Source organism: Apaloderma vittatum, unplaced genomic scaffold (assembly GCF_000703405.1).
Source record: "Apaloderma vittatum isolate BGI_N311 unplaced genomic scaffold, ASM70340v1 scaffold3996, whole genome shotgun sequence".
NCBI classification, from domain to species: domain Eukaryota; kingdom Metazoa; phylum Chordata; class Aves; order Trogoniformes; family Trogonidae; genus Apaloderma; species Apaloderma vittatum.
Window position 1 is genome coordinate 50,139 of NW_009722171.1, and position 26,513 is coordinate 76,651.

General features: G+C 44.1%; 1 protein-coding gene across 1 annotated transcript in view; it reads left to right on the forward strand.

Annotated features, from left to right (window-relative positions):
* The window catches only part of CEP350 (centrosomal protein 350kDa), a 59,781-nt gene extending 38,783 nt beyond the window's left edge, over positions 1–20,998 (forward strand). The window contains 11 exon segments of the mRNA XM_009871663.1: positions 639–838; positions 2,406–2,617; positions 3,866–4,010; positions 7,113–7,273; positions 7,758–7,897; positions 8,694–8,776; positions 9,337–11,378; positions 11,901–12,302; positions 12,377–12,523; positions 13,726–13,848; positions 20,834–20,998. Coding sequence (XP_009869965.1) covers positions 639–838; positions 2,406–2,617; positions 3,866–4,010; positions 7,113–7,273; positions 7,758–7,897; positions 8,694–8,776; positions 9,337–11,378; positions 11,901–12,302; positions 12,377–12,523; positions 13,726–13,848; positions 20,834–20,998 — 3,820 coding nt within the window.
* Positions 20,999–26,513: the final 5,515 nt, after the last annotated feature.

Sequence of the window (26,513 nt, forward strand, 5' to 3'; positions counted from 1 at the left end):
CGCGCGGCTACCCCTCCCCCCACAAAGTTCCGGCGGGCTGGGGGCGGCTACCACCAAGCTACCCATCGTTAACCCAGGATTACCCACTAACAAAAGCACCTGCCCCTGGAGTTAACAAGAAATGAAAGGAAAAATCTTCCAGGCGGTTTCAACAGATGAAAATAGAATTACACATTTTTGGTTACATATTGTAACCCAAGACATGAGCCAATTGGGATTACATTTTTTTCCCCATCATTTGGATTAGCAAAAAGAAAGGTCCATTTATGAAAAAATCACTCTTTCTTGAGGGTTCCAGTTCAATACCACAGGTACTTTTTATGTCCTGATATTGGGAACTTGTCCTATTCATTTCAGTGAATAGGTAGTAGCACTTACAGTGATTTTTGGAGATCTTTAAAATGTAAGGAGCATGTTTACAGCATGTTTGTAGCCCTACTGCGAAGAAACCAAAAAGTCTACTTATGGAGGCTTTTCAGCAGCACGTCAGAAGCCTAGGAGATTGTTAGTGCGGATATTATCCTAGAAAACCATTTAAACAGCTATAGTTCTGGGGATTGTGGCCGTAGAGCGTCTGGGTATTGGGACCTTGGAGCGTGGCTGGCTCTTTTCCCATTGTCTTCTGCTCTGTCTGTCAGGTTCCTAACTAAGCGAGAACAGAAGCTGATGCAGCGTCGACAACACGCTGAAGAATTGTTGGAGTGGAAACGCCGCCTGGATGCAGAGGAAGCAGAAATACGACGGATAGAAAAGCAGGCTCTAGCTGCCTGGGACAAAGAGCTGCTCAAAACCAAAACAGCCAAGAAAGACCTGGGGGATCAGAGGACTGAGCCCAAAGGTAATAGGAAGAGAGGGGAGGTGATGCAAATAACAAGAGTAAGGCATAATTTGACACAGTGGTTGCTTAGATTTGCACTCTCTTCCTCTTTCGGTGTTTTGGTGGTGGTTGTTCTTCTCTGGTCACTCTGAGAATCTTGATTTCTGCACTCTTCACTGCCTGTTTTACCACTTACTTAAATCTCTGCTCCTCCTTTGTTGTACATCTTGTCAAGTGAACAGGGAAGCAGAGACCCATCAGATATTTCTGCATATAATTTAAACCGTATTTCTGTCTTTCAAAACAAAAATATTGCGTGATCTTTTGCTGAGTTTTTCTGCACCTCCTCTAGTAAAACTATTTCCCCCTGTAGTGCTCAAAGTGTCTATCCTGTTAGCCTTGTTACTGCTGGTGAGGATGGCTCTTGCCGGGGGCTATTTTCGCCTTGTCTTGTGTTTTTTGAAAATTGAAAGCATTTTTTCTTCCCTCAGTTTTTAATGCAGTATAACTGCTTGAAAAGTGCAACTAGGCTGAAGTATGCCAGGATCTAATTAGTATAAATGATGCTATGGTGAGGAAGAATAAGTTCCCAGGTTTTGGGAGCTATGTTCTGTCTTAGGATGTTCTGTTTTAAGCGGACCATACTTTCAGCATGAAGCAGAGAGAACTAGATTGGGAGAAAATAATGAAACTTCAGGAATTGTTCTAGAAATAATAAATTTTCCCTTTTTTTTCCACTTTGCTGAAAGCAGGCAGCATGTCCTTTGAATGTGGAAGGGGAATTCAGAATTATGCCCTGTTACACTTGCTACTGAAAGCAGTGGGGTTTAGGCATTTTAAAGATGATATGTGTATGAATCAATAAGTTCCAGTGGACAGAAGTTCAACATGAATGATGAATTCTCATCAACAAATGAGAAAATGCACTTGCTTTCTATTAGTTGTGTCTACCAATACGAATTGGAGCACAGCCGTGCTTCAGAAGACGTTCCTCTCCTCAGCCTTTGCTCAAATATTGAATAGTTCCCCACGGGTGCCTCAGTAATGCCATGACTCCTGCGGAATTTAGTAAACAGGAATATTGAAAACCCAACTTATTATTTTACCTGTTGCCAGTTGAGAGACTCATGATGAAATCATAACATTAAAATATTTTCTGCAGCTACTGTAAAGGAAGCAGTCACTTCTCAATTCAAGATCTGGCTTGCAGATTATATGCTCCTCCATGACTTCTTCAGACTAATAGTGACTCTTGCTGGTGTACGGTCAACTGGAAGGACAGGTTTTCCTAATAATCTTTTTGGAGTGTGTTGTCTGGAAAATGTTAGAATATCCTGAAAAAAACCTTTATTTTAGACCTTCAGCAGTCACTAAGAGCTTTTGGCAGTCTTAAATCGTAGTTCTCTGATAAACAGGCTTGTTCTTGCTAAACAGTCCATCCTTGTGTCTAGGTGAGTGAAATAACATCCATTTGCCATGTATTGGTGGCAGTTACGACTTCGTACGCAGGCAGCAGTAGCTTTGCAGGCATGTAAGTCAGTGCAAGTTCTTAGGAACTTTGGTTTTTTCTCTCGTTGTGTGATCTCAGAAACAGCTAGTGAAGAAGAGTCTCCGGTGCGTTCTTGCTCTCACGTGAACAGCGAAAGCTCTATCCCAGAAGATCTTGGCAGTCTACCTGCTGAGTCTGTCCCGTCAGAAACTGTGGGCCGTGGACAGCCAGAAAGCCCAGATCAGAGTACAGCTAACGAAGAAATGGTTTACTCGGAAGAGTTCAAGTCTTCTACCTCACCTGGCAAACTTGTGAGTGAGCTTTCTGTGCTACATATATTCTTACACTCCTAAAAGGCTATCAGAGAAGCAGTAAGTACAGCTGACTCGGTCGTCAAAGCCGAGATTAAACTATTTTCTGTGCTTGCAATACCATTTCACGTTACTAGGAATAAATATTGTGATCAGATAGGTTCTGTGAAGTTGCGAGGAAACAGCACAGAGTGTGGATACATTTAAGCCTGTCAGTAGTCTTGCAAAATGTTTTGCGTATGTCGTGTACATATGCAGGGTGAAGTGGCGGAACACTGACCCAGTTCACCAGTGTGAATTAGCCGTAGGCTAGCTTGTTCCCATTCTGTGAATTCTTTGAGGCCATAGAAACTGTGCTCTGGTTTTCTGCTTTGCTTTAGTTGCAAGTAATGTATCCCAAAGTGCAGCTTCGGAATGAAGAAGCCGAGCTGTAACCTCGTGCACAACCCTTTGGGTTTCTGATTGTGTCCACTCGCTAGCTAGTTCTGCCTTATTGTTCTATTCTGGCTGTTATTTCTGCTTGGTTGATAATTTTGTTCAGTTTCATCCTGATAACTTTTGCCCTGGACTCAATGAGGCAAAAAATACAGTCTGTGTAGGGTAAAAGAACTGTTCATCTAGACTTATTGCAAATACTTGCTTGGAAAGTTTGCTGAGAAGACAGGTAAAACGTCTAATATGTGCCAGAGGGGCAGAAGTTGTGTTCAGCGGTGTGTGTGAAAGGTTTGTGGTGTAATGTTGAAGCTGTAAGCAGCATTTTGGAAGAATATTTGCACTTACATTTTTTTTTGCCTGCCCTCAGAGCAATAGTGCTCAGTTATTTTACTGATTGAGAACGTCATCTTGCATCCTTCCCATGAAGTGTTCCTTCTGATTTCACAGGATAGTTACAAGGAGTTCCTGGGGCCGTGGTTGTTACCAAGTAAGATTACATGAACTGTATTGAACACCTGTGAGTCAGAACTGTGCCAATTCGCTTTGGTGCTCAGGGTAGTTTAAGCAGGTTTACTGAAATCTAGGCTCAAAGTAAGCAGGCAGCTCTTGCTGCTCCTGGTATTTTTGGGGTTTTTTTGTCTAACAAACTAAGATTAAATTCTTCTTACGATAGCTGGAGACGTACCACTGCTTATGAGATGTTCTCTAGTCATGTTGTTCTTTCCTCATAACTAATGCCTGGTGATAATCACCTCCTACTTTCAAACTGAGCTTTACAAGCAATTACTTATTTGTCCTTTTCTCCTCCCTTAGTCTCCTCCCAAAAGCAGCATATCTGTATCAAAGCAAGATTCCAGCCGAGGCAGCCATAGAAGTGGAGGACAGCTGCGTTCACCTGTGAAGTCTCATCAGATATCTCGCAACTGGTCTGATGAATCTTTGTCTGTGACACAGTCAGGTAAGTGTAATATCTGCTTAGGTTTAAACTGCTTTTTTTCAAAGCTTTTGCTTTTATTGGGTAAACTCGAAACACAGACAAGGGTGTGGGGAGGAAGACAGAAACTCCTCGGAGCTGCCAAGGTTTGGGGTTTTGAGGGGAGTATTTTGAACTCTGCAGCTTAAGAGGGTCTTAAGGTAAGAAGGTCTGGACGTTATCTTTTCGTTTAGAAAGCACCGCAGGATCCTGCAAAGAGATACGAACAAGTTGAGAGTCAATAGTTAAGTTAAAAATAGCAAAGTTAGCTGTTTGTTTAGCTGGTGATGCCACTTCACCCCTCGTGTTGTAAGAAAGCAGAATATGGTTCAGCAGCATACACATGTGATCGTCCTCCTCCTGAGCACAGCCTGGCTCCAGAAGCAGAATCACTCTGTGAGGGCAGCGTGAGTGAGCCCATCGGGCCTGCACTGGTGTCTGCAGAGTGAATGGGTACTTCAGGACTTTTGTTTCTGGAGGAGGGTTTGACCTGTGTGCAGTAGAATAAGGCCCAAAACTGCATCTTGAGCTAAAAACCGCCGGATGTACTATACGGACATTTTTAGCCTTTTATCCAGTATCCAAGCTGGCTACCAGTAAATGCTGAGGGAGAGAATACTGGGAGTGACCTGAGTAGTCCTTTCCCTGGTGTGCGCTGACAGCCCGTTAGTCAGGTGCATTCCAGAGCTTCCTGAGCCACCGTCCGGTGGGTCACCGTCCCCAGCTCTGTTAAACCGTCAAGTCTGTTTGAACCTTTCTGTGCTTTTAGTCTCTGAAACGTCTTGTATTCCACAGCATGGGTAATAAAATATCATAAAATACCTGCTAGCAAATGAGGGAACGCTTTCTTGCTTGTTTTTTTTTTTTAATTCCCTAAATGGTCAGTAAATCATTAGTGGGGAAAATAAAAAAGTAGTAGGTGGTTCTCTGGTATGTACTCGCTGTTCTTTGTGATAACTACTGCTGTGCATACATAGCCAGTCTTTGTGGTGCTCTATATAGCAAGCTTAAAAACCTTTTCCCTTGAGATTTTTTTCGTGGTTTTTTGTTTGTTTGCTTTTGTTGTTGTTAATATGTATCTAGTTGCAATAAAATCACGGTGATTTTGAGGCAGCAATTGTCCTGCTGGATAGAGAAATGAGGTATTTACGCTGAGTAATTTGTATTGCGACTCTGTCTGGACAGCAGTTAGCAACACAGTGAAGCATTCAGCAGCTCGATGAAGTTATTTTCAAGTTCTTACTGAGCAACCACGTAAAGAACCCGTTGTGGAAAGTAGAACAGGCAACACTGGTTATGAAAATAAACTCCTGTAAAATAAAGTGTTTGCAGCCTTTGCTTCCTTCCAAATGCTGAGGAAACGTGTAAGAGGTGGGAAGCCGAGGAGGATGGTGCCGGTTTCACAATAAAATCATTCCATTGTAGAGACAAATCTTATAAGCTGCTGAGTAGTAATGAAGTCACTGCATGTCGGTGTGATGCATGCATGGGCTGGATCGTCAAAGATGAAAGCGTGTGCAGATCTTTCCCTTATGAGTTGATCAAGAAAAGCTATAATTACATAGTGGTCACTTACTGTTCGGGAGGAGCTGTTAACTACAGTGACATCTTTAAGTACTCTCTGATTAGCAAGTAAGATTCCTTTTTTTTTTTGTGCTAGGTTGGTTGTTGGGTTTTTTTTTAATTCTCTAAATGGTTAACAGTTGTTAATGGGAAAAGAATTACAGTAATTTAATTGTATTTACTAGTTGTTGTTGATGATGAAATCCTTCGTTACGGTGGTTTGTTGTCTTAAGAAATGAGATTGGTTAGCGAAATGTCAACTGTTCCTGCTAGCTGACCAATTCTGGTGAGTTACTTCCTAAAATGTTCAGTAAAGCAGTTGACGTTCATGACCGTCCAAGCCTTCTGGTCCAGAAAATGTTATAGGCAATACTGAGCATTAGAAAAGCAAACTAGCCAGGATCCTTCTCTTGGGAGCTGTAGCGACATTAGCTGCAGGGAGGGGCTTCAGTGAGACTGCGTCAGATATTTTGAAGAGATGTTGATGCTTAATTGTGGTAGCACCAGTCTGGGACAAGGATCTTATTTTGCAGTTTGGTGGTATACGTGTAAGCCAAGAAATAAGTGGACGTAACCAGATGGGCAGAAAAGAATGAACCACTGAGGCGGTCTGAGAGATCTGAGAGGGAAAAAGAGGTAGAACATCTTCAGAAGAACTGGAAGATGAGATTGCAGGGAGTTCTGGGCATGAAGAGGAATGGAGGAGGTCTTACTAAAATTATTAAGGATAATGATTAGGAAATAAATTGAGTCGAAAATAGCTCCAGTCAGTAATGGCATCATAGAAGGATCTGTAAGATTGAACTCAAAGCAAAAATGCGCCAGGTAGCTTTATATAAACTACTACTGGTAGTCCACCACGTGTCAAAGCTACCCTTATTCCCCTGAATAAATTCTCATCCTGAGGCCTGACAATAGTGAAAATGTCTGCTCTGTCAAATGGACTTTCCTTCCAGATGTTGACCAGTCAGCTCTTCATTTCCTAGATCTATTTAGTCTAGGTGGCAGAAAATCTAAATGGGCCAAAAACCCAAACTTTTTTGAAGTCTGCTGTTCCAAGTGAAATTCTTATCAATGAATTGTACCCTGTAGCTTGAAACTATATATTGTGTTTGTAAAGAAGTATTTCAGGTGTATTTTTTGGTATCCGTCTTTGAGTTGTCGTATTTTTTTAAATGTCAGGAAAAAAATCATTTCTGCAACAACTGGCGTGATGAGCAGTTAAGGAGGTAGCAGCATAAACATGCAAATGGTGCTTGATGCAAACAGGTTTGGTAACACGTTTCTGTATGTATCAGAGCCTTTCTCTTCTAAATTAAATAATATACTATGCTGTATAGTAATGCTGCAAATCTCAGGTCCCATTTTATGAGTTTTGTGATGTTAAGATTAGCATGTTGCCGTTCAGTTTTTTGATATTTAGTTTGGATCCTAGTTTGAATTTACTAAATGACTGTTTATTGCTTTGCATAGAACTCTTTTGTGGGGTGCAAGCTGACAAAGATTAAAACTAAACTCTTTCAGAAACCACATCTGATCAAAGTGACATTGAAGGACGGATCAGAGCCCTGAAGGATGAATTACGGAAAAGAAAGTCTGTGGTGTACCAGCTGAAAAAGGAACAGAAAAAGAGACAGAAGGAGAGACTGAAGGCCCAGGAAGCCAGTTTGATCAAACAACTAGAGGTTAGGAATACTTAGAGGAAGGAAAATGCAAAAGATTGCTAGCTTTGGATAAATCGTAGTAGTATCATCATAGTATGGATGTCGTTCGCAGAATATTGTGTCAACAGCGGTGAAAGACACATTATTGTGATAGAAGTGTGACTGTGTTCTGGCTATTTAACTGTTTTCAATAACGAACCAGAGCCTTGAGGCAAAAATGCCATTCCTTTTTAAAAATGTGTATCTTTACTGTGTTACTAGCAGTGCTCAGGGGGCTTAGGTATGTTGATATATCCCAGCGTGAATTAAAGAGCGCTGCTTATATCATTGGGTTTTGAAAGTCAAGTATGAAAATTTCTAGGATTCACAACTGTGTAGCATTAGGAAGTTGAATGGATTGTTTTACAGAGAAACTGAGTACCCTTTATTCATTTAATAGCTGTTGATTGCTGAATTGTAGTTATAGTTCAGTAGGCTAACAGCCGTAACTGTTTTCCATGTGCAGTCGTATGACGAGTTTATCAAGAAGACTGAGGCAGAGCTGAGCCAGGATCTGGAGGCATCACCAACAGCCAAACCTCAGATTAAAACTCCATCCTCAGCTGCTGCTGAAAAACCGAAGATCAAGGCACCACCGCTCCATAGGTAACTGGAATTTCGTCTTTTCTGAGATTATTCCAGAAGTGTATTGAATGCTGTTTCAGAAGAAACCGTGAGCGCAAGGAAAGCTGGTAACTACTTCCCTTAAAGTGCTGGAGAGCTGCAGTATCCTGCTCACCTATTTGCTGAGCTCATCAGACCCAAACCAGATAAGATATACTCTCCTTGTAAACGTGTGCATCTCACTTTTGTCCTGCTCAGCCTTTCAGGTCCTATTTTAAAGTTCTATCCAAACAAAAATTCTCAGTTGTGCAAGAGTTGTGCCAGATGGTTGTATGGATTACAGTCACTAAGGAGGTTTTTCCCATTTTGGTCACTCGTTATGCCCGATGCACTGAGGCAAACTTTTCACTTTTTGCAACTAAAATCTGGTTTAGATCTTGGGTTTTAAAAAGGAGATAATTCAGCTGATTTCTGTGCTTTGTGCTGTAATTTTAAGCGTTTTGTTTTCTCCAGCAGATGGTGCAATTTTAGTGCACTGAAGAAAAAAAGTTTCTTTTTTTTCCCCTCCTTTTTGGCTGCAAAAAAGGCTCAAGTTTGATTAGTCTCCTAAATGACTTTCTAGGATGAGCTAAACTGTCCTGTCTGTCCCCATTCCTGTCTCCTAAGGTGACAATATGTTGACAATGCAAACTGTTTATGTTAATATTAGTGTGGTATTATAATTCTAGATGCTTGTATTTCCATTTTTATCTATTAAAAAAAAAAAACACAAAAAACCACACTCCGGTGTAACCATGATTATGCAGTTTGATTTTTTTCTTTTTTTTCCCAAATTTAGGCCTGAGACGGCTAAAAACTGGAAATCACTGGCAGAATCGGAGCGATCCAGAGCATCTTTGGAATCCATTGCAGAGCATGCAGGTTTGTAACCGGGAGAATCTGTACTACTAATTAAGATCTTGAAGACTGACTGTTTTAAACTTCTTTACTCTTTTCCTAATTGATTTAAGAAGGGGTTTTAATAGACCATACAGACTTCATAAAACCATAATGATTGAGCTGTATTTTTTACTGTATTTAGTAGGCTTCTGCTTTTGCTCTTTCCTGTATATTCAGTATTTAGTTTTATTTGTGCTGAGGTTTGTGTGAAACCAGAATTACTTGACAACCTTTTTCCCTTCTTTTGTTTTCCTTTAACAGCTGAGGAAAGTAAGGAAACCAAAACTAAAAAAGATTTAGGAACAGGTTGTTGAGGTTTTTGTAGGTATTTTTCAATGTTTTGCTGTTGATAGTTACGTAATCATTATCTGCCGTTCCAATTATCGTTGTATTTGTGGCTTGCAAACAAATAACTGAGCCCTTACCTTGGGCTTTTCCCACTGACAACCTTGATGCTGATTTTGTTGCCTGTGGTTGCAGTTCTCAATAAAACAATGCAGGCTGTACGATCTCCTGTAATTCACTTTTTATTTTCCTTCGAGATGCAGTGTCATCAAGAACTGAAAGATCCGTGTCTGTGCACACCAAGAAGGTGGCTGTGACAAACGTTAGTGCAGAAGAACCTTCTGGCACATCTTCCTCTGTCTTAATGTCACCAAGAAGTTTCAGAGCAGGATCCGATGATTCCTTAGATAACGTCCCCTCATCCTCTCTTCTCAAAAACGTGGAAGACACTGGCAGGATAACCCATGGGTCAATGAACAATGTGGTAAAAGTGTCCAGTGATGAGGCTGAGATAGAAGAAGACTTGGAATACATGAAGTCAGAGGAGTATGAGATTGAAGATTCTCGTGTTAAGCCTTTGGAGAGTTCTGATGTCTTGTTGACACTAGATAAAGAACAGGAGAGCTCACTGGACATCCTTCCAAAGAAAGTCCTCCATTCTGAACATGAACACTCTTCTCAGAAAGACCTCGTTGATCTGTCTGTGAAAAGTCTTCGTTGTACGGAAGAAGTCTTAGAAGGGATACTGACAGATAAAGATGCTATAACTGGCCCAAGTGTAGGAGAGCCTTCTCACAAACTAAGCGAATCAGCAGAGCCCAAAGGCTGTCTGCTTCCAGAACAACTCCTTAGTCAAAAGGAGCCATCATACCTTGAAGACTTTGAAGGATCCTCTTCCAGAAAACAGGCATCAGTTGAGGAAACGCTCTCCGGGGAACGCTACAAAGATGACTTTGAAGCATCTCTTCTCTCTCCTAGTGGGGATGCTTGGTCACAGCACACACAGACCAGCAGAAGCAGATCCACCAGCCTTGGCAGTGATGGCGAACTCAGTGAATGGCTCAGTGACAGGTCTCTCTCCCTCTCTGGCAGCGTGCCTTCAGAGAGGCTATTAGAACTGAAGTCCCCGACAGAACTTATGAAAAAGACTGAACACAGAGACGTGGAGCAAAACCGGGCTCCTGCGGAATCACCGCTGTGGGCTTCTGTTTCAATCCGAGAAGAAACGGATGGCTTGCCAAATTTCAACATTGGTGATAGGGTACTTGTGAGTCAAGTCCAGCCCGGAACATTGCGATTCAAAGGTCTGACTAAGTTTGCCAAAGGGTTTTGGGCTGGCGTGGAGTTGGATAAACCTGAAGGGAACAATAACGGAACTTACGATGGTATTAAATATTTCGATTGCAAAGAAAAGCATGGTATTTTTGCTCCTCCTCAAAAAATCTCTCACATTACGGAAAGTATTGATAGCCATTTAGACACAAATGAGGATGAAGACTCATTCTTTGATGATAGACTGGAGAAGCAACACAAACCTAGGGAGAAAAACAGAGGAAGTTCCAAACCTAGCAAAGATGATGAAAGCCAGAGCAGAGAGGCAACAGAGAATTATTCCCAGGATAAAGCTCCTGCAGAAACAGCTGTTTCAGAAGCCTCTGCTGAAGAAAGGGTTGATGAGGAGTTTTCTTCTAAACCCAACAGCATGAAGGAGATTTCTGTAGCTACTGAGTCGCTTGCCCAAGAACAGTCAGTGGTGGATTATCTGAAGGATGCTGTGAAAGAGGAGGCCAGCTTTTCTGGTGTTGCGGATGAGATTTCTGCTGTTCAGTTGGATGACATCTCAGATTTCCTTTCTGAAAAACTGGAGAGGCAGAAGACATTGGGGGAAGAATGTGATGAAAAGTTGGATGATCTCTCTCCTGGAGTTGTGGAGAAGCCTGCAACTCCACTTCTGGATTTGCTGACAAAAGAAAAGAACCAGTTAGAAGCTCAGCTTAGACTACCGCTTAGAGAGGAAGAAAAGTCAAAAGACCAACTGGAGAAGGTCAGCTTGCTGACAGACAGTCTGCTTAGAGATTTTGTGAAAGACACCGTCAGTCAGCTGCAGCAAATAAAGAAGGTCAGGAATGAGAAAATCCAACTCAGCAACCAGGAACTCTGTGATGGGAAGGAGGAATCTGATACTCCATCCCTGCAGGTAGAAAAACGGATTCCCGATGGACTGAATAACTTTTTCCTAAGTTCTGATTTGGAAGATGAAAGAGAAGAACTTTCCTCACCAGACATGTGTCCCAGACCAGTGAGTAACAGACATCTCGCACTAATTTTAAGCATCAGTTGTTTCTTTGACCGATGATGATTGAATGTGAGGAAGGCAGTGTGGCACCAGTTTGTTTTCTCTCAAGTTCTGTCTGATGATTTGGAGATTTCCTGTATATATGTCTTTCATGTGTATTCATGTGTTATCCCAGTTCATGGCTCGTTTCAGTAGCCCTGCAGGCTGAAAGACACATTTTGGCACATGAAAGTGAAAAATGCTTCATTAAGGTTGCATTCTGCTTGCATGTTCAATTCGTATGTAATCCTTGCCCTCAGTTTTTATTCTAAAAATAGCAAAACACAATAGACTGTAAACTTACCTCTTTATTCTTGACAGGAAATAATCTAAATGTTCCTAGTTTTGCTGTGGGCTATTTATGATTTTTCTGAGTATTTGTGCATATACTGCCAACTACATCAGTAGAGCATTTAAAAATGTAAGCAGGGTTAGACAACAGTATGACACGGCTTTTACGTTTACTCTGTGACTCTTAACTCACAGGAGAGTCCGGTGTTTGGTGCCAGTGGTCAGGAAGAGCTTGCCAAGAGACTGGCAGAGCTGGAGCTCAGTCGGGAGTTCCTGAGTGTGCTGGGAGATGATCAGGACTGGTTTGATGAGGACTATGGCCTGAGTTCCCGTAAGGTCCAGCAGAAGCAAGCGGAGGAACCAGCAGTGCTGCCCAAGGTAGAGCCCCAGAAAGTGCCGACGAAGCCGTGTGGGGAGCCTCTGGCAGTCCCTCATAGCGCCGTGGAGGTGGAAGGTATGGTGCACGCAGCTGCTGAGGAACTCTGGAAACTGAAAGAGCTGGGTCAGGATCTTCAGAATTACAGCCTTCATACAGATCTGAGCAGTGCCCTCAAAGAGCAGGACACAGACACAATAAACAAGCAAGTTTATAAAAAGGTACAGTCTTCAGGCATTTTCTTCTTGCCCTTTGAACAACTGCGGCCTTAACTTCTACTTCTTTCTTTGTTAAGGTGGTATTTGATTTAACAAGAGAGATCTTCGGGGAAATCTTTGCTGAGGATCCTAATCTAAACCAGCCTATTTGGATGAAACCGTGTAGGATCGCATCTGCTTACTTTCGCCGAGTAAAAGATCCAAATGATCTGGATGAAATCAAGGTAGGAAGAAATCTTTGTCATGCAGGGAAAATGAGATGAAGAATACTGTGCTGGCACTTGCCTGAGTGTTAAAAGATAATAACAGGTGTATCCAGCAAGAGATGAGTTGGGAAATGAGATTACAAACCTTAAAGAGAGTTTGTCAAAATGCCTTTTTTTTTTTACTCAACAGATTTGCCTCCCTGTCCTTCTGGCAGGTTGCTGGCACTGGTTGCTTCTTAAACTTTAGTGCTCTGTGCCGAACTGCCGGGATGACCCTCCTGGTAGAAAATGGGTATGGTGACAGACTGCTGCTGGGGCACGTTTCAGCAGCACTCTGTGGGGGTGTGTTGGCAGAGATCCAACGGTAGGGCTGGGCCAAATGCATTTTTTTCTTCAGACACACCTGTGCCAGCCTCACTGAGGACAGTGGGAGTTGCCCAGAGGGACCCAAAATTTGCCTGCATTGCTGTATTTGGTAGGTCTCCTGTTACTGGCAGTAGTGCTCAAGAAAGGACAAGTCCCCAGAAACTAGAGTCTGACTGGATCTAGGTTAACTTTAACTTTGCAGAGCTGGACATTTGGACTTCAACCAAACCAAACTATCTGTCTGAAAGCCCTGAACAAAGAACCTTTCACACAGCTCATCAGGACACAAATTGAGACTTTCACCTATACTGTTTCTTCTAAAATTTGGCGGGGGGGGGGGGGTGTTTGAGAGCTGGGGGGGGGGGGGGAGGGAGTGGTGACTATTTTGGTTAACCTGCTTGAAGATACAGCATGTTCACTGTCTAGAAAAGACAGAATTAGTATCTAGATCACTGTTAGCTGAGATGACTTTCAAAAAACATGCGTCAGGGAGAGCAGGTCCACGGGACAGGGACACCAAAGTCCCACCCTGCTTTTCCTTTAATATTCTGCCATAAAATAAATTGTCGTAATCTCCTGTTTGCTGTACTGTTTAACTGAAAGTTTCTGTTCTCAAGATTGTGATGCGGTGCCTGTTATTTTTTTTCCCCCCACTTCCAAATGTAATGATTGTTCTGCTCCTGTAACGCTGCCTTAAAGACTTCCACTGTAAATGTCATGCATACACCATCTGTCTCTTCGCTGAACAGAAAACCACGATGCGTTTTATAATGTGACTATTTAGGGTGGGTGCTTTGTGCATATGTTTACTTCTTAGCTCAAATATGCTACGTCTTGCCTTTACTGTTCTGTAGAGCTTCATTGCAGCTGAAGTACTGAAGTTGTTCAGCCTAAGGAAGGAGCCGAATCACAAAACAGACTGGCAGAAGATGATGAAATTTGGGCGGAAGAAACGAGACCGAGTGGATCATATACTGGTCAGTGGATGAAAATAAGCAATCCTGTCAGATACTCTCCACCAGCCTGGAGTGTGACATGTGATTGTGTGTTTCAGTATTCAGTCATGCTGGTTGAAGAATACAAAGTGTGCATGAGATCTCCATAGAAAGTGTTTCATTTTAGAGAGCACCTCATTGACCAAAACACAAGTCCAGTGCCTTCATTTCAGGTGTTTTTTATTTTGAAGTAATATTAACTGGAGCCAGTGAATACTGAGAGCTTAAGAGACCAAACTGCTAACCCGATTCAACTGGAAGGTTGCAAAAGTCATTGAGTTAGAACAGCAAAACCTTCGAAGAGGTGGTGTGGGACGTGATAGTCCCTGATACAAGGTGCCCAGTCTGACAGGTGGTACCCACAGCTGAACATTTCACAGAATCACAGAATGTCAGGGGTTGGAAGGGACCTCTGAAGATCATCTAGTCCAACCTTCATCCCAGCACACCCAACCACTACACCACAGCCTCAAGTGCTAGATCTACTTTTTTTTTTAAACACCTCCAGGGTTGGTGACTCCACCACCTCCCTGGCCAGCCCGTTCCAGTGCCTCACCACTCGTTCAGTACAGAACTTCCTCCGAATATCCAATCTAAACTTACCCTGACGCAACTTGAGGCCATTTCCCCTTGTCCTGTCCTGAGCATCAAGCAGCACTTCTGCTCTGGTGATACTTGACATGAACTCCTGACTGCAGCTGTCACTGAGGCAGAGATCACTCCATGTTAAAACGGCGTAAGGCTGAGCACGTCTGGCTGTGTACTAGTTTTTGAAAGTTACTTACTGGCTTGTATTGCAGAGTGATTAACATCTTTATTGGCTGTAATGATAGCCAAGGTTCTGCTTGGGAATCGGAGTTGTCATTAACACTGGGCTTTGCTTAATTACACCTGAAGTATATTCCACACATGCACAGATATAAGTAACTTCAAGTCATGGGTTGTGTGGTCTTTTAATTGCCCATCAGTGGAAGGTTTCTAACACAGGCTTTTCCCAGGGATTTAATTGTGTGTAAATAGAATATCTATGTATAGGACCTACACTTGATTCTGAGATATGGAGGCTGTTTAAGCATGCACAAAAAAAAGTCTTATGCTTAGAACCCTGAGAGAATTAATAGTACAGCTATTACACTGATGTACCCATTTCCGAATGTCTTTGAACTGTATCTAAAAAGAAAGATTCCTGACTGGAAAAAATTGGTCTAGTTGAAGGCATCCAAAGTGCTTTAGGTGGAGTAAGTTTGAAGTTCAGATGATCTGGTCTGCAATTTACATGCAGACCCAGACATCAAAGATTAATGGAGGTCTGACAAGTTTGGCTTAATAAATAATGTGGTTAATTTTATTTTGTTCTCGCAAGAGTATGGTAATAGCATTTTAGCTCTAGACGGGGTGTGACTCTGGGAAGGTGGCAGCATGCTGTGCTTTAGGAATCCGGCAGTCTCAGCGGCACTGCGAACAAATTGGTATTGTAGGGTGAGACGCTATCAGAGAAACTCCCAGCTGAAAAGCAAAGGAGAGAGAGTTCCATTTCTCTTACCTTGTTTCATTAAAATCTCTGTACATCCTGAAGTAGCTTTCTCTAGCTACTTTCTCTAGCTTTCTCTGAGCCCTGGGCAGCCCCCAGTGTGCGCTCAAGGTAATGAGTTCTGTGGAAACGCAAATCCAAGGGTGTGAGTGGATGTACAGGTGTGTGCAGGGTCTGCTGCCTGTGCGCTAGGAACTCACGGGGCAGCCCTCAGCTGGGAGGTCGGTTTTGAAGTTTTCCAGATTTTGTTTTATGTGTATTCAAGTAGTACAACACAGCAGTTCCCTGAAAGATGAGTCAAGACTGTTTTGGTAGGTTCAGGAGCTGTAGAAGCTTGTTTAGAAATCACAATCTGAACGGCGTTGTTTGAGCTTTTGTGAAGATTTAGCCGATAGACCCCTCCTGCACCGTGCGAGGATGTCGTGTGAGTACATAGACGAGCTGATTGATTCTCCACCCTTTTTTTTGCTACTTAAAAAGACAGAGACTGTTAAAATGCAACATGGTCTTTTTAAAGTAAACATTCTTAGGTATCTGTTATTTGCATTGAAACTTTGAGCACAGGTCCTTCCCAGTTTCTTCATTTCCCCTTCAGTTAAAACTAACCTTCAGAGGTAAACACCCTTTGATAGTTTTCTGTTGAGACAACTTGTGCCTTTTTAGTGACTTCGGTGAGAGGATTGAACACTCTGACTGCCCAGTACTGTCTGACCCAGGCACTAGACGTGACTAAGGGTGAGAGGATTTTTGATGCAGAGGAAGGGGGTCCTGTCGTATGCTGCCTTCTCCAGCGTGTTAGCGATGACTGTCAAAGAGTGGCATCATCTGCCTGGGTGGTCAGGTGGCTTTGAAACCAGGAGCCAGGGCTGTTTGCTGAATTTCCTTTTATTTCTTCACAGGGCACAGAAGCAAGTGCCGAGCTATTCTGCTCTCCCTAATTACCCCTGGGGGCATCCTTCTGGATTTATTATACTAAACCAACTTCCCAGTGGTTCTGGGTCTCCCCCAAGGGTTCAGTCCTGTGGGGGGAAGGGGCAGCCTGTGCTGTGCTGGCGCTGTCTGTGATGCTGGATCCTGTGGGTGACGCCGGTCAGCCATCACACCCGCTGGAAATTAAGGGGAGAACAGGATGGATTAGTCCTGTGCCTTCTTGCTCTGCCTTGATCTCTGCTACCTCCTGCAGTCACTGCTCCTTCAGCTGCAGTTTGTTTTTCGTCTGCGCTTTTCCAGCAGTGACTGCAGTGTAGCCAGCCGTGTTTCTCTGCCACTGACGAAATAAGCGTCTTCCTCTTCTCTTTAGAGCAGCACTGTTAACTTTGATCAGTCATTTCAGTCCTCAGAAAGCATTTGTACTGGGATTTGTTAAGAGATCTCTCTGATCTGCTGGATAGTTACTTCAGTCACTGACGTTTACAGCAAATCTTGGCTTTCAGTAAACAAGTATGAGAGGCTCACCTTTACCCAAATCTACTTTGTTTAAAATCAAGTTAAAGGAATGTTTAGATGTTTGCTTTCTTCTTCTTCTCATGTCCCTGTTGCCACCTTAATCACGTGTGTGCTCTCTGTGCTTTACAGGAGATTCTCAAAACATACATGTAGGCTGAGGCACTGCATTTTGATACATCAAATCCTCTCTTTAAACTACAGCAAGAACCCTCCTATCTCCTTATTTAAGTTCAGATGCTAACAATAGACTGTTTACACTCTTTTTTTTTTCTTTCTTTCTTTTTCCCCCTTTCTTTCCACTTGAGTCTTCAGCCAAAACTCCCCGTTCTGTTCTGTTTACATGGGCCTAGAACAAACTCTGCCATTGCTTTCCCTGCCACCCCCCTTCCCTTTTAACTTGAGCCCAAGAAAGCAAAGCTCATGTGATACTGCCAAACCTATGTGTTTAGTTTTCACACCTGAGAAGCCTGCCAACCGCTGCTGAAGAGTACTTGATCTTCTGACCTGTTGACTTAACGGGTAGAATGTTTCCCTCCATGCAGAAACTCTGCCACAAAGCAAAGCTGTTCCTGTCAAGCTGGCTTGATCAGAAAGCCCTCTCCTGTGGCACCAGAGATCTAAACCCGAGGGCAGTGCAACACTAAGGAGAGAATCAAAGCCTGCTCGTGTGCACAGTCACCTGTACGAGATTTTTCCAGGGACTCTGAGTGTGAAGAATGCACCTGCCTGCCTTCTTCCTGCTGGCATTCTTTTAAGGCACTGGTTTATATGTGGATTTTTATTCCTTTTGCTCTCCCAAGTGATCTAGTACCTCCTTAAATGTAGATTATTTTGCAGATATTCACAGTTTTGAATGGGAACCTCCAGAAATCAAAACTTCCTTACTTGCTCTGTGAAGTTTCCTTCAGGTTCTTTTATCTTAAGCATTGGGTTTGAGTGCTGTGACATTACTCAGACGGCCAGCAGGATCACACTGCCTTGTTACCTCCTGATTTTTCTTTTGCGTGCATGCCCCCTTCTTTCTTTGTGTTTAAAAAAAACCTCCAAAACAAAAAACCTGTGCATACAAAAAACAGCACACACAAAAAAACTACCATGCAGCCTTCTGGACTGTGTCACTATTTATCTTTTCCTGTAGGATGGAATTCAGTTGCACTAAAACTGTTCTCCTGGCTTGGCCCAAACGCAGCTTCTCTCTGCTCGAGAGAACTTATCAAATACGTGAAGGTTTACTTTTGTCATGAGGGTGTACAAGAAGTGAAATGCTGTGCATGTACCGAAGCCCACTCCCATGAAGGCCACGATACTCGCTGTCCTACTTTCGGCAGTTTGTAATAATACAATAAATAGATCAAACATTTCCCAGACAAAGGAGTCGCAACTGCCTTGGCTCAGAGGCCTGCAGCCAGGGCTGGAAAGCAGTGCGGCAGTTTCCACACGTGTTCTGAATATGCTATAAACAAGACTTGCCTGCAGCTGCAAATTGCACATTCCCTTAGTTTTCCAAAAGTACGGTTGAGGAAATCCTCCTAATGCCAAAGGAAATTGTGCACCGTGCCTCTGAGGAAGACTGGAATGGTAGAGGCAAGAGAAAATTAATCACTAATACTGCCTTTCTTTCTTCATCTTTCCACTGCTGTGTGACATCCAGCCTCTCTCTGCCTGGATCAAGTTACCTTCTCCATTTACTTACATTTATTTACCTCTTTATTTCCTGGAACACAGTAAAGGAACTGTCCCATGATGTCATTGCAGGTGAGACAATAAACAGCAGCTTATCGTGGATCTGGATACTGGGGTTTGTTTAAGGGCTGGTGAGAGCAGCGGTTTTAACCTGCTTGATCGTTTTACTCACTTGCTTCTCCTCACCCCAGTGTTACGTTCGCCAGGTCTTGACCTCGCTTCCCATCAGGGAGGTCGCTGCTGGCCTGGGAGGGTTGGGCAGAAAGTCGTATTAGTTGGGTTTGTGCAGCTACTCCCAGTTACCAATCCTGGATGTCATCGGTCAGGGTCCCTGGGCACCCCCTGGCACCTGCCTCCACCCACATCCTTCACCTGCAGGATCTTCCCCCATTTCCAGGATCTTCTCTCCAGCCAGGGTCTTCACCTTATCTCATTGGGGACCCTGTTTTCTTTCCCAGAGCGCTTCTGCTTTTTGGGAACCCTTCTTCCTTTTTGGCGCCACATCTTCTTTATGTGACCCTCGTCTCTTGCTTTTCCTCATCTAAATAGTCCGTGATGCTGGCACACAGCAAAGGGTCAGCCTCCACATTGGTGCTTCTTTATTGACGGGAGGACTAGGGACATGCTGCCATCGTTTATTTCAGGGTTTATCAAAATTTGAACATACAAGCTGCAGACAGCAAATTTCTGCTTGAGAGTTCAGAAATCTGTTTCAGGCATTCACCCCCACACAAATTATCTGTCCCTTGTTAGCATTCCAATTATTTTTCACCTGCAATATTCGTCCAGAGTTTGATTGCTAATGTTGCTGCTTCTTCCTTGTTGGTAGGAAGCCCGATGAAACCATGAACACCTCGTCTTTGGCAGGGGTAGGAGGGCCTCCCAGAAGAGGTGTGCTCGCCATGGTAGCGCAGAGATGTGCAAGGCTCTTCCAGAGCTGTTTGCAGGAGGAAAGCCCTGTCCCTCTCCCCAGGGAGAAAGGAGCCGTCGGACTGAAACCCCACGTGCAGCCAAAGCCTTGTGAACGAACGCTGAGGCAGTGCCGGTTCCCTGGGCTTCCCACAGCAGCCTGTTCCTGGGCTTCACAAGGCGTTTGGGTTGTGGAATGGTCATTGTGCTGCAGCAGCTGTCCCCTTCAAAACAGATTTCTGGGCGGTTTAGCTTCAGGCGAAACGTGGGAAGAGAAGATATTGGGGCTGTAGCTCTTCAGATAACGACGCTATTACATACTGATACCGGATTAGTGAATTTTCAGGGTGTTTTAACCTTGTTTTGGCAGTGTCTAGGCGTCTGACCCCCTTGTCTCTGTGAACAGTGTAAATGTATTTTCAGTTCAGAGTGTAGGATTTACAGTCAGAGGAGCTTTCTGCTCAAACTGAGGGCAAAGAGCTTTCGGCTCTTTGTTTTATTTGTCATTTTAAATATGAGTGCTGTTTGCACCCACTTTTTCTTTTCTCAAAAGTCTGACCTTTGTTAGGATGTGTCTGTAATACTGAAATGGTCACTTAAGACAAATTTTTAGTAAATTCAGTTGGAGGTGTCCGTTTGGAAAGACTCTCAGTAAGAACTGATTAGCCAAATGAAATTATATATTTCGGTCTGGTACTAAAACAGAAACCAGTGACCAGTAAGACTGGATTTTGCTTGTCAACGGTTTAGAAATAGAAGGAAATTAACACTTTTTTAGAAGTAGTAGTACAAAATTTCATCTATAATAATGCTCTCTAATCCAACAAAGCTTGGAGTGTTCTGAGCAAATGAGTTGCAATGCTGTCGTATAACCCATGCCAGCATTTTGCCTTCCTATACAGAAGAATTGGAAAAGTTAGTTGTTTCCTTTAGGTTTTGGTAATTCTTAGTCAAATGAACTGAACTGCAGTAAAGTCTTTTCTTCATCTCCTTCCCCTCTTTGAGGTCTTTGTGCAATTTCTCACCAGTTTAAGCCGCTTGGAGTCAGCTTCTTGCAAAAACGCAATTAGGGAATTTTTAATGGGGCTTCTCCTGCTGGCCAAGAATATCCCATTAGCTGAGGTCTTTCAAGTGAAAAACTTCTGCAAGAATATGAAATTCTTTAATGATGGGTACTACAGTGAAAGGTAGAAAATGTTCACACAGTGTAATAGCCTGATTCAAATAATCTGCGCTTGTTTTGCTATTCCAAGCGCTTCCTGTAATCTCTTACAGAGACAGATACGTCTTTGGCAGATGCACACTGTTTTGGACTCTTTCTGGAACTCTGCAGGGGATATTTTCCTAGAGCAACAGGTTTGTAACGTTTGCATTGCCTTTTCCTTTCTACCCTCCAAGGTGCAGGAACTTCACGAGGAAGAAGCGCAGTGGGTGAACTACGACGAGGACGAACTGTGTGTAAAGATGCAGTTGGCAGATGGGATCTTCGAGGCCTTAATCAGAGACACTGTTGACGTACTGAACCAGATAAATGAGAAACAGCGGAGACTGCTGCTTGTCTGACAGTGCCGAAAATAGAGCTGCGTAACCACCGCCTCACGGGCCCTTCTGACTCCTGACGTACTCTGCGCCCTGCCAACGCTGCTGCTGGACTTCCTTCCACGCGTGGGGTTTAAAGGCAGTTCAGATGGGATGAAAGGAACCTGAATTTGCACCCACTGCCTCTAGAGACCTTGCACCGGATTTACTGTTTGGAACAAAGCCGATCCCTCGCTTGAGGCTGTGCTGTGGGATGCTCAAGAGTGTTCGTGTGCCAGGGCACTTATGCCACATAACTGTCAGCAGCTGTCTGGGGCCCCGACCTGGGGCTCTGGCGTGTTCAGCTGGTTCTCTGAAAGGCTTGGGTTGAGTTGGGATATCGGCTGTGCTGCTGGCGTGGCTGTCAGCCGGCAGGACTCAACCCTGTCTTTAGAAATGTGAGTACTTTGGAGAAGAAACAGTTTGGTCAGGTTTTAGCCGTAAATGGAGACTTACTGTACTGAATGGTGTTATAACCTTAACGCCTCTTCTCCTGCAGCCCTAACAATGTGCATCGGTTTCTTCTGCTCCAGAGCCCATTTAATTCCCTTCTCTGTGACAAGTTGGTTTTCATCTTTCTTCTGTGATGTGGTACCCGGTGTGGTGCCAGCCAGTCCAGGGAAATTAGACGGTGTTGCTTTCTGCATTCAAGTAAAGAATTATCGCGGCTTTTCCTATGTAACTTGCTTCAGGCCTGAGGTGGAGCACGATAAAGGCCGCCTAATGTTAAGCATGAGAGATGAGCCCATGGACAACTTTCCTTCTACCGTGTAGCACTTCTTCTCTTCCTGGAGCACCAGCTGCTCCCACATCATGGATACTCAGGATTTTCTCAGGCACGAGACATGCAGGAGTGGGAAACGTTTCCTCACAAAAATTTGGCCTTCGATCCCTCCTCAGCTTCCTCCCTTACTGTCACCTAATAAATCGGAGAAGCTGTTACTTGAACAGTTCAGAGAACAGAGTGTATTCACCAAAGAAAACGGTGTCCCCTGCTTGACTGTCTGCATGTTTTGTGCTTGTGGGTTTTTTATTTATTTTTGGATAATTTATTAAGGGGGTTATAGGAGAGTGTCCTGTGCAGTTGGCTGCACTGTCTTATATTTTGAGACAGCTCAACTTGAGAAAGCATCTGTTCTGGAAACTTCTAGAGCCTCATATTCTTCACATAAAACCTTCAGCTTCTTGAGGCATATACGGGAAGGGGAAAGGTAAGAACCACCAAACTTCAGTGACCAAGGGTGGGATGCAAAGGCAGGGCTAGGAACGGAGCTTCACCATACCTGGTTTGGAGACAGTGGGAATTGTTGAGGGGACTGAACTGAAAAATGATGTGAAACTTCCCTGCTCCATCTATTCCCTTCCTTTCCCAGAACTTGTAGGCCATAGGCAGCTGTTACGTGGTTGATCTGGTGCTGAGTTCAACTGAAATGTCCTTCTGCTGAGCTGCTCATCCCTACCCTGTCTCTCCCAGTTTTGTGTTTCTCTTGGAGGAACACAAACAGTCTGGGGTTGAACGTTGATGCCTTAATAGTGTATGTCCCTGTTTGCTACCCTGGGACAAGACCCAGAGGAGAATCAGATTCTCCAGCCACATGGGAGAGCAGAAAGACACTTGGAAGCCCTCAGAGGTGCCCCAAAGCTGCTGTAGCCCACAGTAGGTGTGGCCAGGAGATCTCTACCGTTTCCTTCATCTGCTTTGTTCTTGGGCTTCCTGCTATGCATACCTCTGCTACTGCTCTGTTTTGTGTTCTTTTTTCCACCTTGTTTTTTTGTTTGGGTGTTTGGAAAGCTGTCGTTGGAATATTTGCATTTTGCACAATGACGCACGGCTGGTAATTCTTCAGGGACAGCACTGGGAAGCGTTGGATTTGTCAGAAGTCCGCGCAGATTCTCAGACGTAGTATTGCCAGCACCTCACTTGTGAGTTACTGGTGAGCCATATTCATGGGAGCTTAACGTATGGAAGAACAAGAAGGAGGTAGGTGGCGTAGAGAGGGACACCTCCAACAGGCATGCACGTCTCTGTCCCGCAGTCGTGGCCCTTCTGGCTGACTGGAAGTCAGGTGGTCTCAGTGGAGCATTTTTCAGCTTTTTTCCTAAGCGATTCACTTTTCCACGTGAAATGTCACGATGCCGAACCGGGAAACTCTTGAACGCTTGAGACAGAAGCAAACTAAAAGCTGCAACGTTTAACCGGCGTGGTGTCACTGGTTGGCTCACCGCCTCAGATTCCCTTTCCTGGGTGTATCTGCTTCAATAGTGAGGGTTGCTATTTTTATAGGTAGCAATTACAGAGAGAAGGCAGAAACCTGCAGCGTAGCTTTGTAGCTGGAATATCAGAGAAACGAAGTTGGTTCCTGTTTCGTAGATCCCATGGCCAGCGTTGAGAAGGTTGCCCTGCGTTTTTCGGCTGTCCTGTGGGGGTTTTCTGGTCTGTTGGGCATCGGGGAGGAGGTCGTACAGTCGGCCCGCTGAGGTACCAGGGACCGTCGGAGATCGTATGGCTTTGGACAGCACCAGTTTAATACCCTCAGCAGAAGTAGGAACTATTTTTACAGCTGTTTGGTCAGAAAGAATCTGTGTCTAAGTAATGGCTTTATCCGTTCGCAAACATCACTGTTCATTTCCGGTAGCAATCCTTGCTAGGAACAACCCTAAAAAGACTTGAACGTACGCAAATTACCTTCTCAATACCTCTCAATGAGTTACTTTGCGTTGAGTGTACATTCAAAACCTCGAGTGTGTTGAGTGCTTGTGGACTGATGATTACTGCGATGAAGCAACGGTCTGTCTGGGTCGCGGCTGGTAGCGAGGAGGTACGGGGAAGCCTGAAAACAGAGGCCAAGTTCTCTGTTTCTCCCCTCTCCCCAAGCTTCCCATTATAAGAACAAGACGATATTTCTGGGTCCTGGTTGTCTTGATGCAACCGCGTGAGAAGATTCAAGGCCGAGACGTTCTTCCGAGACCCGTAAGGTGTTTGAGGTGGCGGCTGTCACCGCTGGGGAGATGCGGGTCCCTCTTGGGAAGGATGTCAGGGCCAGGTGGGAAAGCCCAGGCTGGTGAGGACAAGGAGCACAAGTACCTCTTGCAGCTCCCGTAGCCGAGTTGTGACATATCAGTACTTAACGCCTTTCAGAAAAGGCTTGTCGCTCACAAAGTGGGATGATAGAAAAACCCCGTCTTGTTCATTTTCCTTTCTTGAAGAAGTGGCCTTAGCTTTTTGCAATACTTGAATAAGTGTGTACCTGCAGAAGAACTTCAGTAGCACAGTAACAGAGACCTTTTAAGTGACTATTCTGTGAGGAACTGCCTGCAGTTCCGACTTCCGTATCCCTTTGCTACCTTAGGAATATTAGGAAAATAAAGTACTTTTCAACAGAGAAACAGTCGAATCTTACAAGGTATTTAGTGCATCTGAAGTGTTTACAAATCTAAAATGGGGAAAAGCAAACTATTGAACTTACTTGTTATTTAAACGTTAAATGCAAAATTATATACAGATGAAAGAGGAATACTGTAATTAACCTGCATTTACTAGTTTTTTCCTTGACTTTGCAGAGCCTTTTGATACACGTTTGCAAAGCCGCCTTTTGGGAGGCTCTGTCTCCCCATGTACTGTGTTGTGGAGATGGTGAAAAGAACCCCGATTACTCTGTGTGTGTAAATAACCTGCTAACTTGGGTTTTTGGGCCAGTTTCAGCTAACATTCACATCCAGAGCAGCTTTGCACAGTAGACAGGCCCAAGGATGTGGAGGGTTGGGGTTTTTTTGTAATTAAGAGCTGTAAAATACAGGGTGGTCCCTGTGTACACCAGTGTAAATATGTTTGGTAACTGAAATGTACTTTAAGAGAACAAAATCTGTAAATAAACCGATTTATAAATTAATCTCGTTTCCTAGTTCTTTATGAAATGGAGCTTTATAATTACCCAAATGGTTGCTAATTCTGAAGGTGTCCTGGAGATTTGTCCCTTGCACATTCCCCCTTCTGTCTGATGCTGTACTTGGGATGCCAATCACAGTCCGCAAAATCCCATTAGAGTTGCCTTAATTATAAGCATAACGTTATTAGAATTTCCTTATTGTTAAAGGCGAGTGACAAAAGCCAAACCAGAAGATAGCCCTGCATAATCACTGCAGGAGTGCGCTGCACGATCTGAGGGAGTAAAATTACTCTTTGCACATGTTTGTTTAAAATGGGTTTTAAAAACTCATCGTTTAGAGCATTTGAGGGATTGTGCTATTTTTATGCTAAATAGCAACCTTGGAATTGAATTTTTCAGAGCCTCGGTCTTGTTTCGGATCCCTCAATGAACCTCCTAAATTGTCACAGCTCTACAGGGCTGCAGTTACCAGCACCAATCACTTCTTCACCGAGGGAGGCAAATGCTGCTCCGTGGAAACTTTATGTTTTGGTGGAACTTTCTTAAACCTTTGCTGTTTCCTTTCCAGCCAGAAAAAAACCAAAAACCAACAAACCCAAAACCACAACAACTACGCTTTAACATGTGCAAGGTCCCAGAGCTCTGCAGGAGGACGGCTGAGCGCTTGCGGTGCCAAACCACACGCGAAGGAGCAACTGCATGAAACATGTAAGACCGTGACCGAACGTGCTTATCAAGCCTCCTCGGTGCCCGCTGCTGCTCCTGGACCTCACCTGTGTTTCGGAGCCATTTATTATCGTACAGCCCAGCAGAAAAGGCTTGGCTTTAATTTAATACAGACATGTACAAAACCCAGCGCTGGTTTTTCCAGCTTGGAGGTTGCTGTGTGGCAACGTACTCCTCACTGCTCTTCTCTGCCTGGGATGTATCAAACCAAGGGGGGACCCCGTGCAAACAAAACGGTTGCGAAGGCATCGCTCTTTGCTTTTCCTTAGCAGAGCTACCTCATCCTGGAGGAGGACTTGCAGCGCTCAGACTCTTAGGATGGAGGCAGCTTTGCTGCGGTGCCAGGCTAATCTTCAACGGAGCGTGCCGGGAACAGCCTGCAGCCCTCGTACGGACGGAGAAGTACAGCGCGGCCCTCTGAGCTCTGAACCAGCCAAAGCGCGGTGGTGGGTCGTTTGATGTCCACAGGGCCGAGACAAAGCAGTGCACATTCCCCGTGCTCTCGTTACTGAGCAGCAGGAGAGCATCCGTGTCGCTGCTTTCCTCGCCCTCCAGCGATTTTGCTCTGCGAGTCGTGTGGTTTTGGACAGTGACCTACTTGCAGCCATCAACATCCACCTTGAAAGTGGCTTCAGGGCGGCTGGGGAAAAAAAAAAGAAAATTGATCTGTGCTGCTCTGGCTGAAGAACTGGCTTCCCTTTGAAACGGCTCAAGCAGTGGGAAGGCTGCCACAGCACTCCAGCGGGTGACACAGCAATGCTGCATTGCTACTGCTGTCCTGCCCAGGATTCCCAGTAAGCAGCTTGACGAAGGCTCCCGATCTCCTCATTCGCAAGCCTGGCACTGACTTTCTACGGTTGGTGTTTGTGCACCTCTTCCCAGAACCC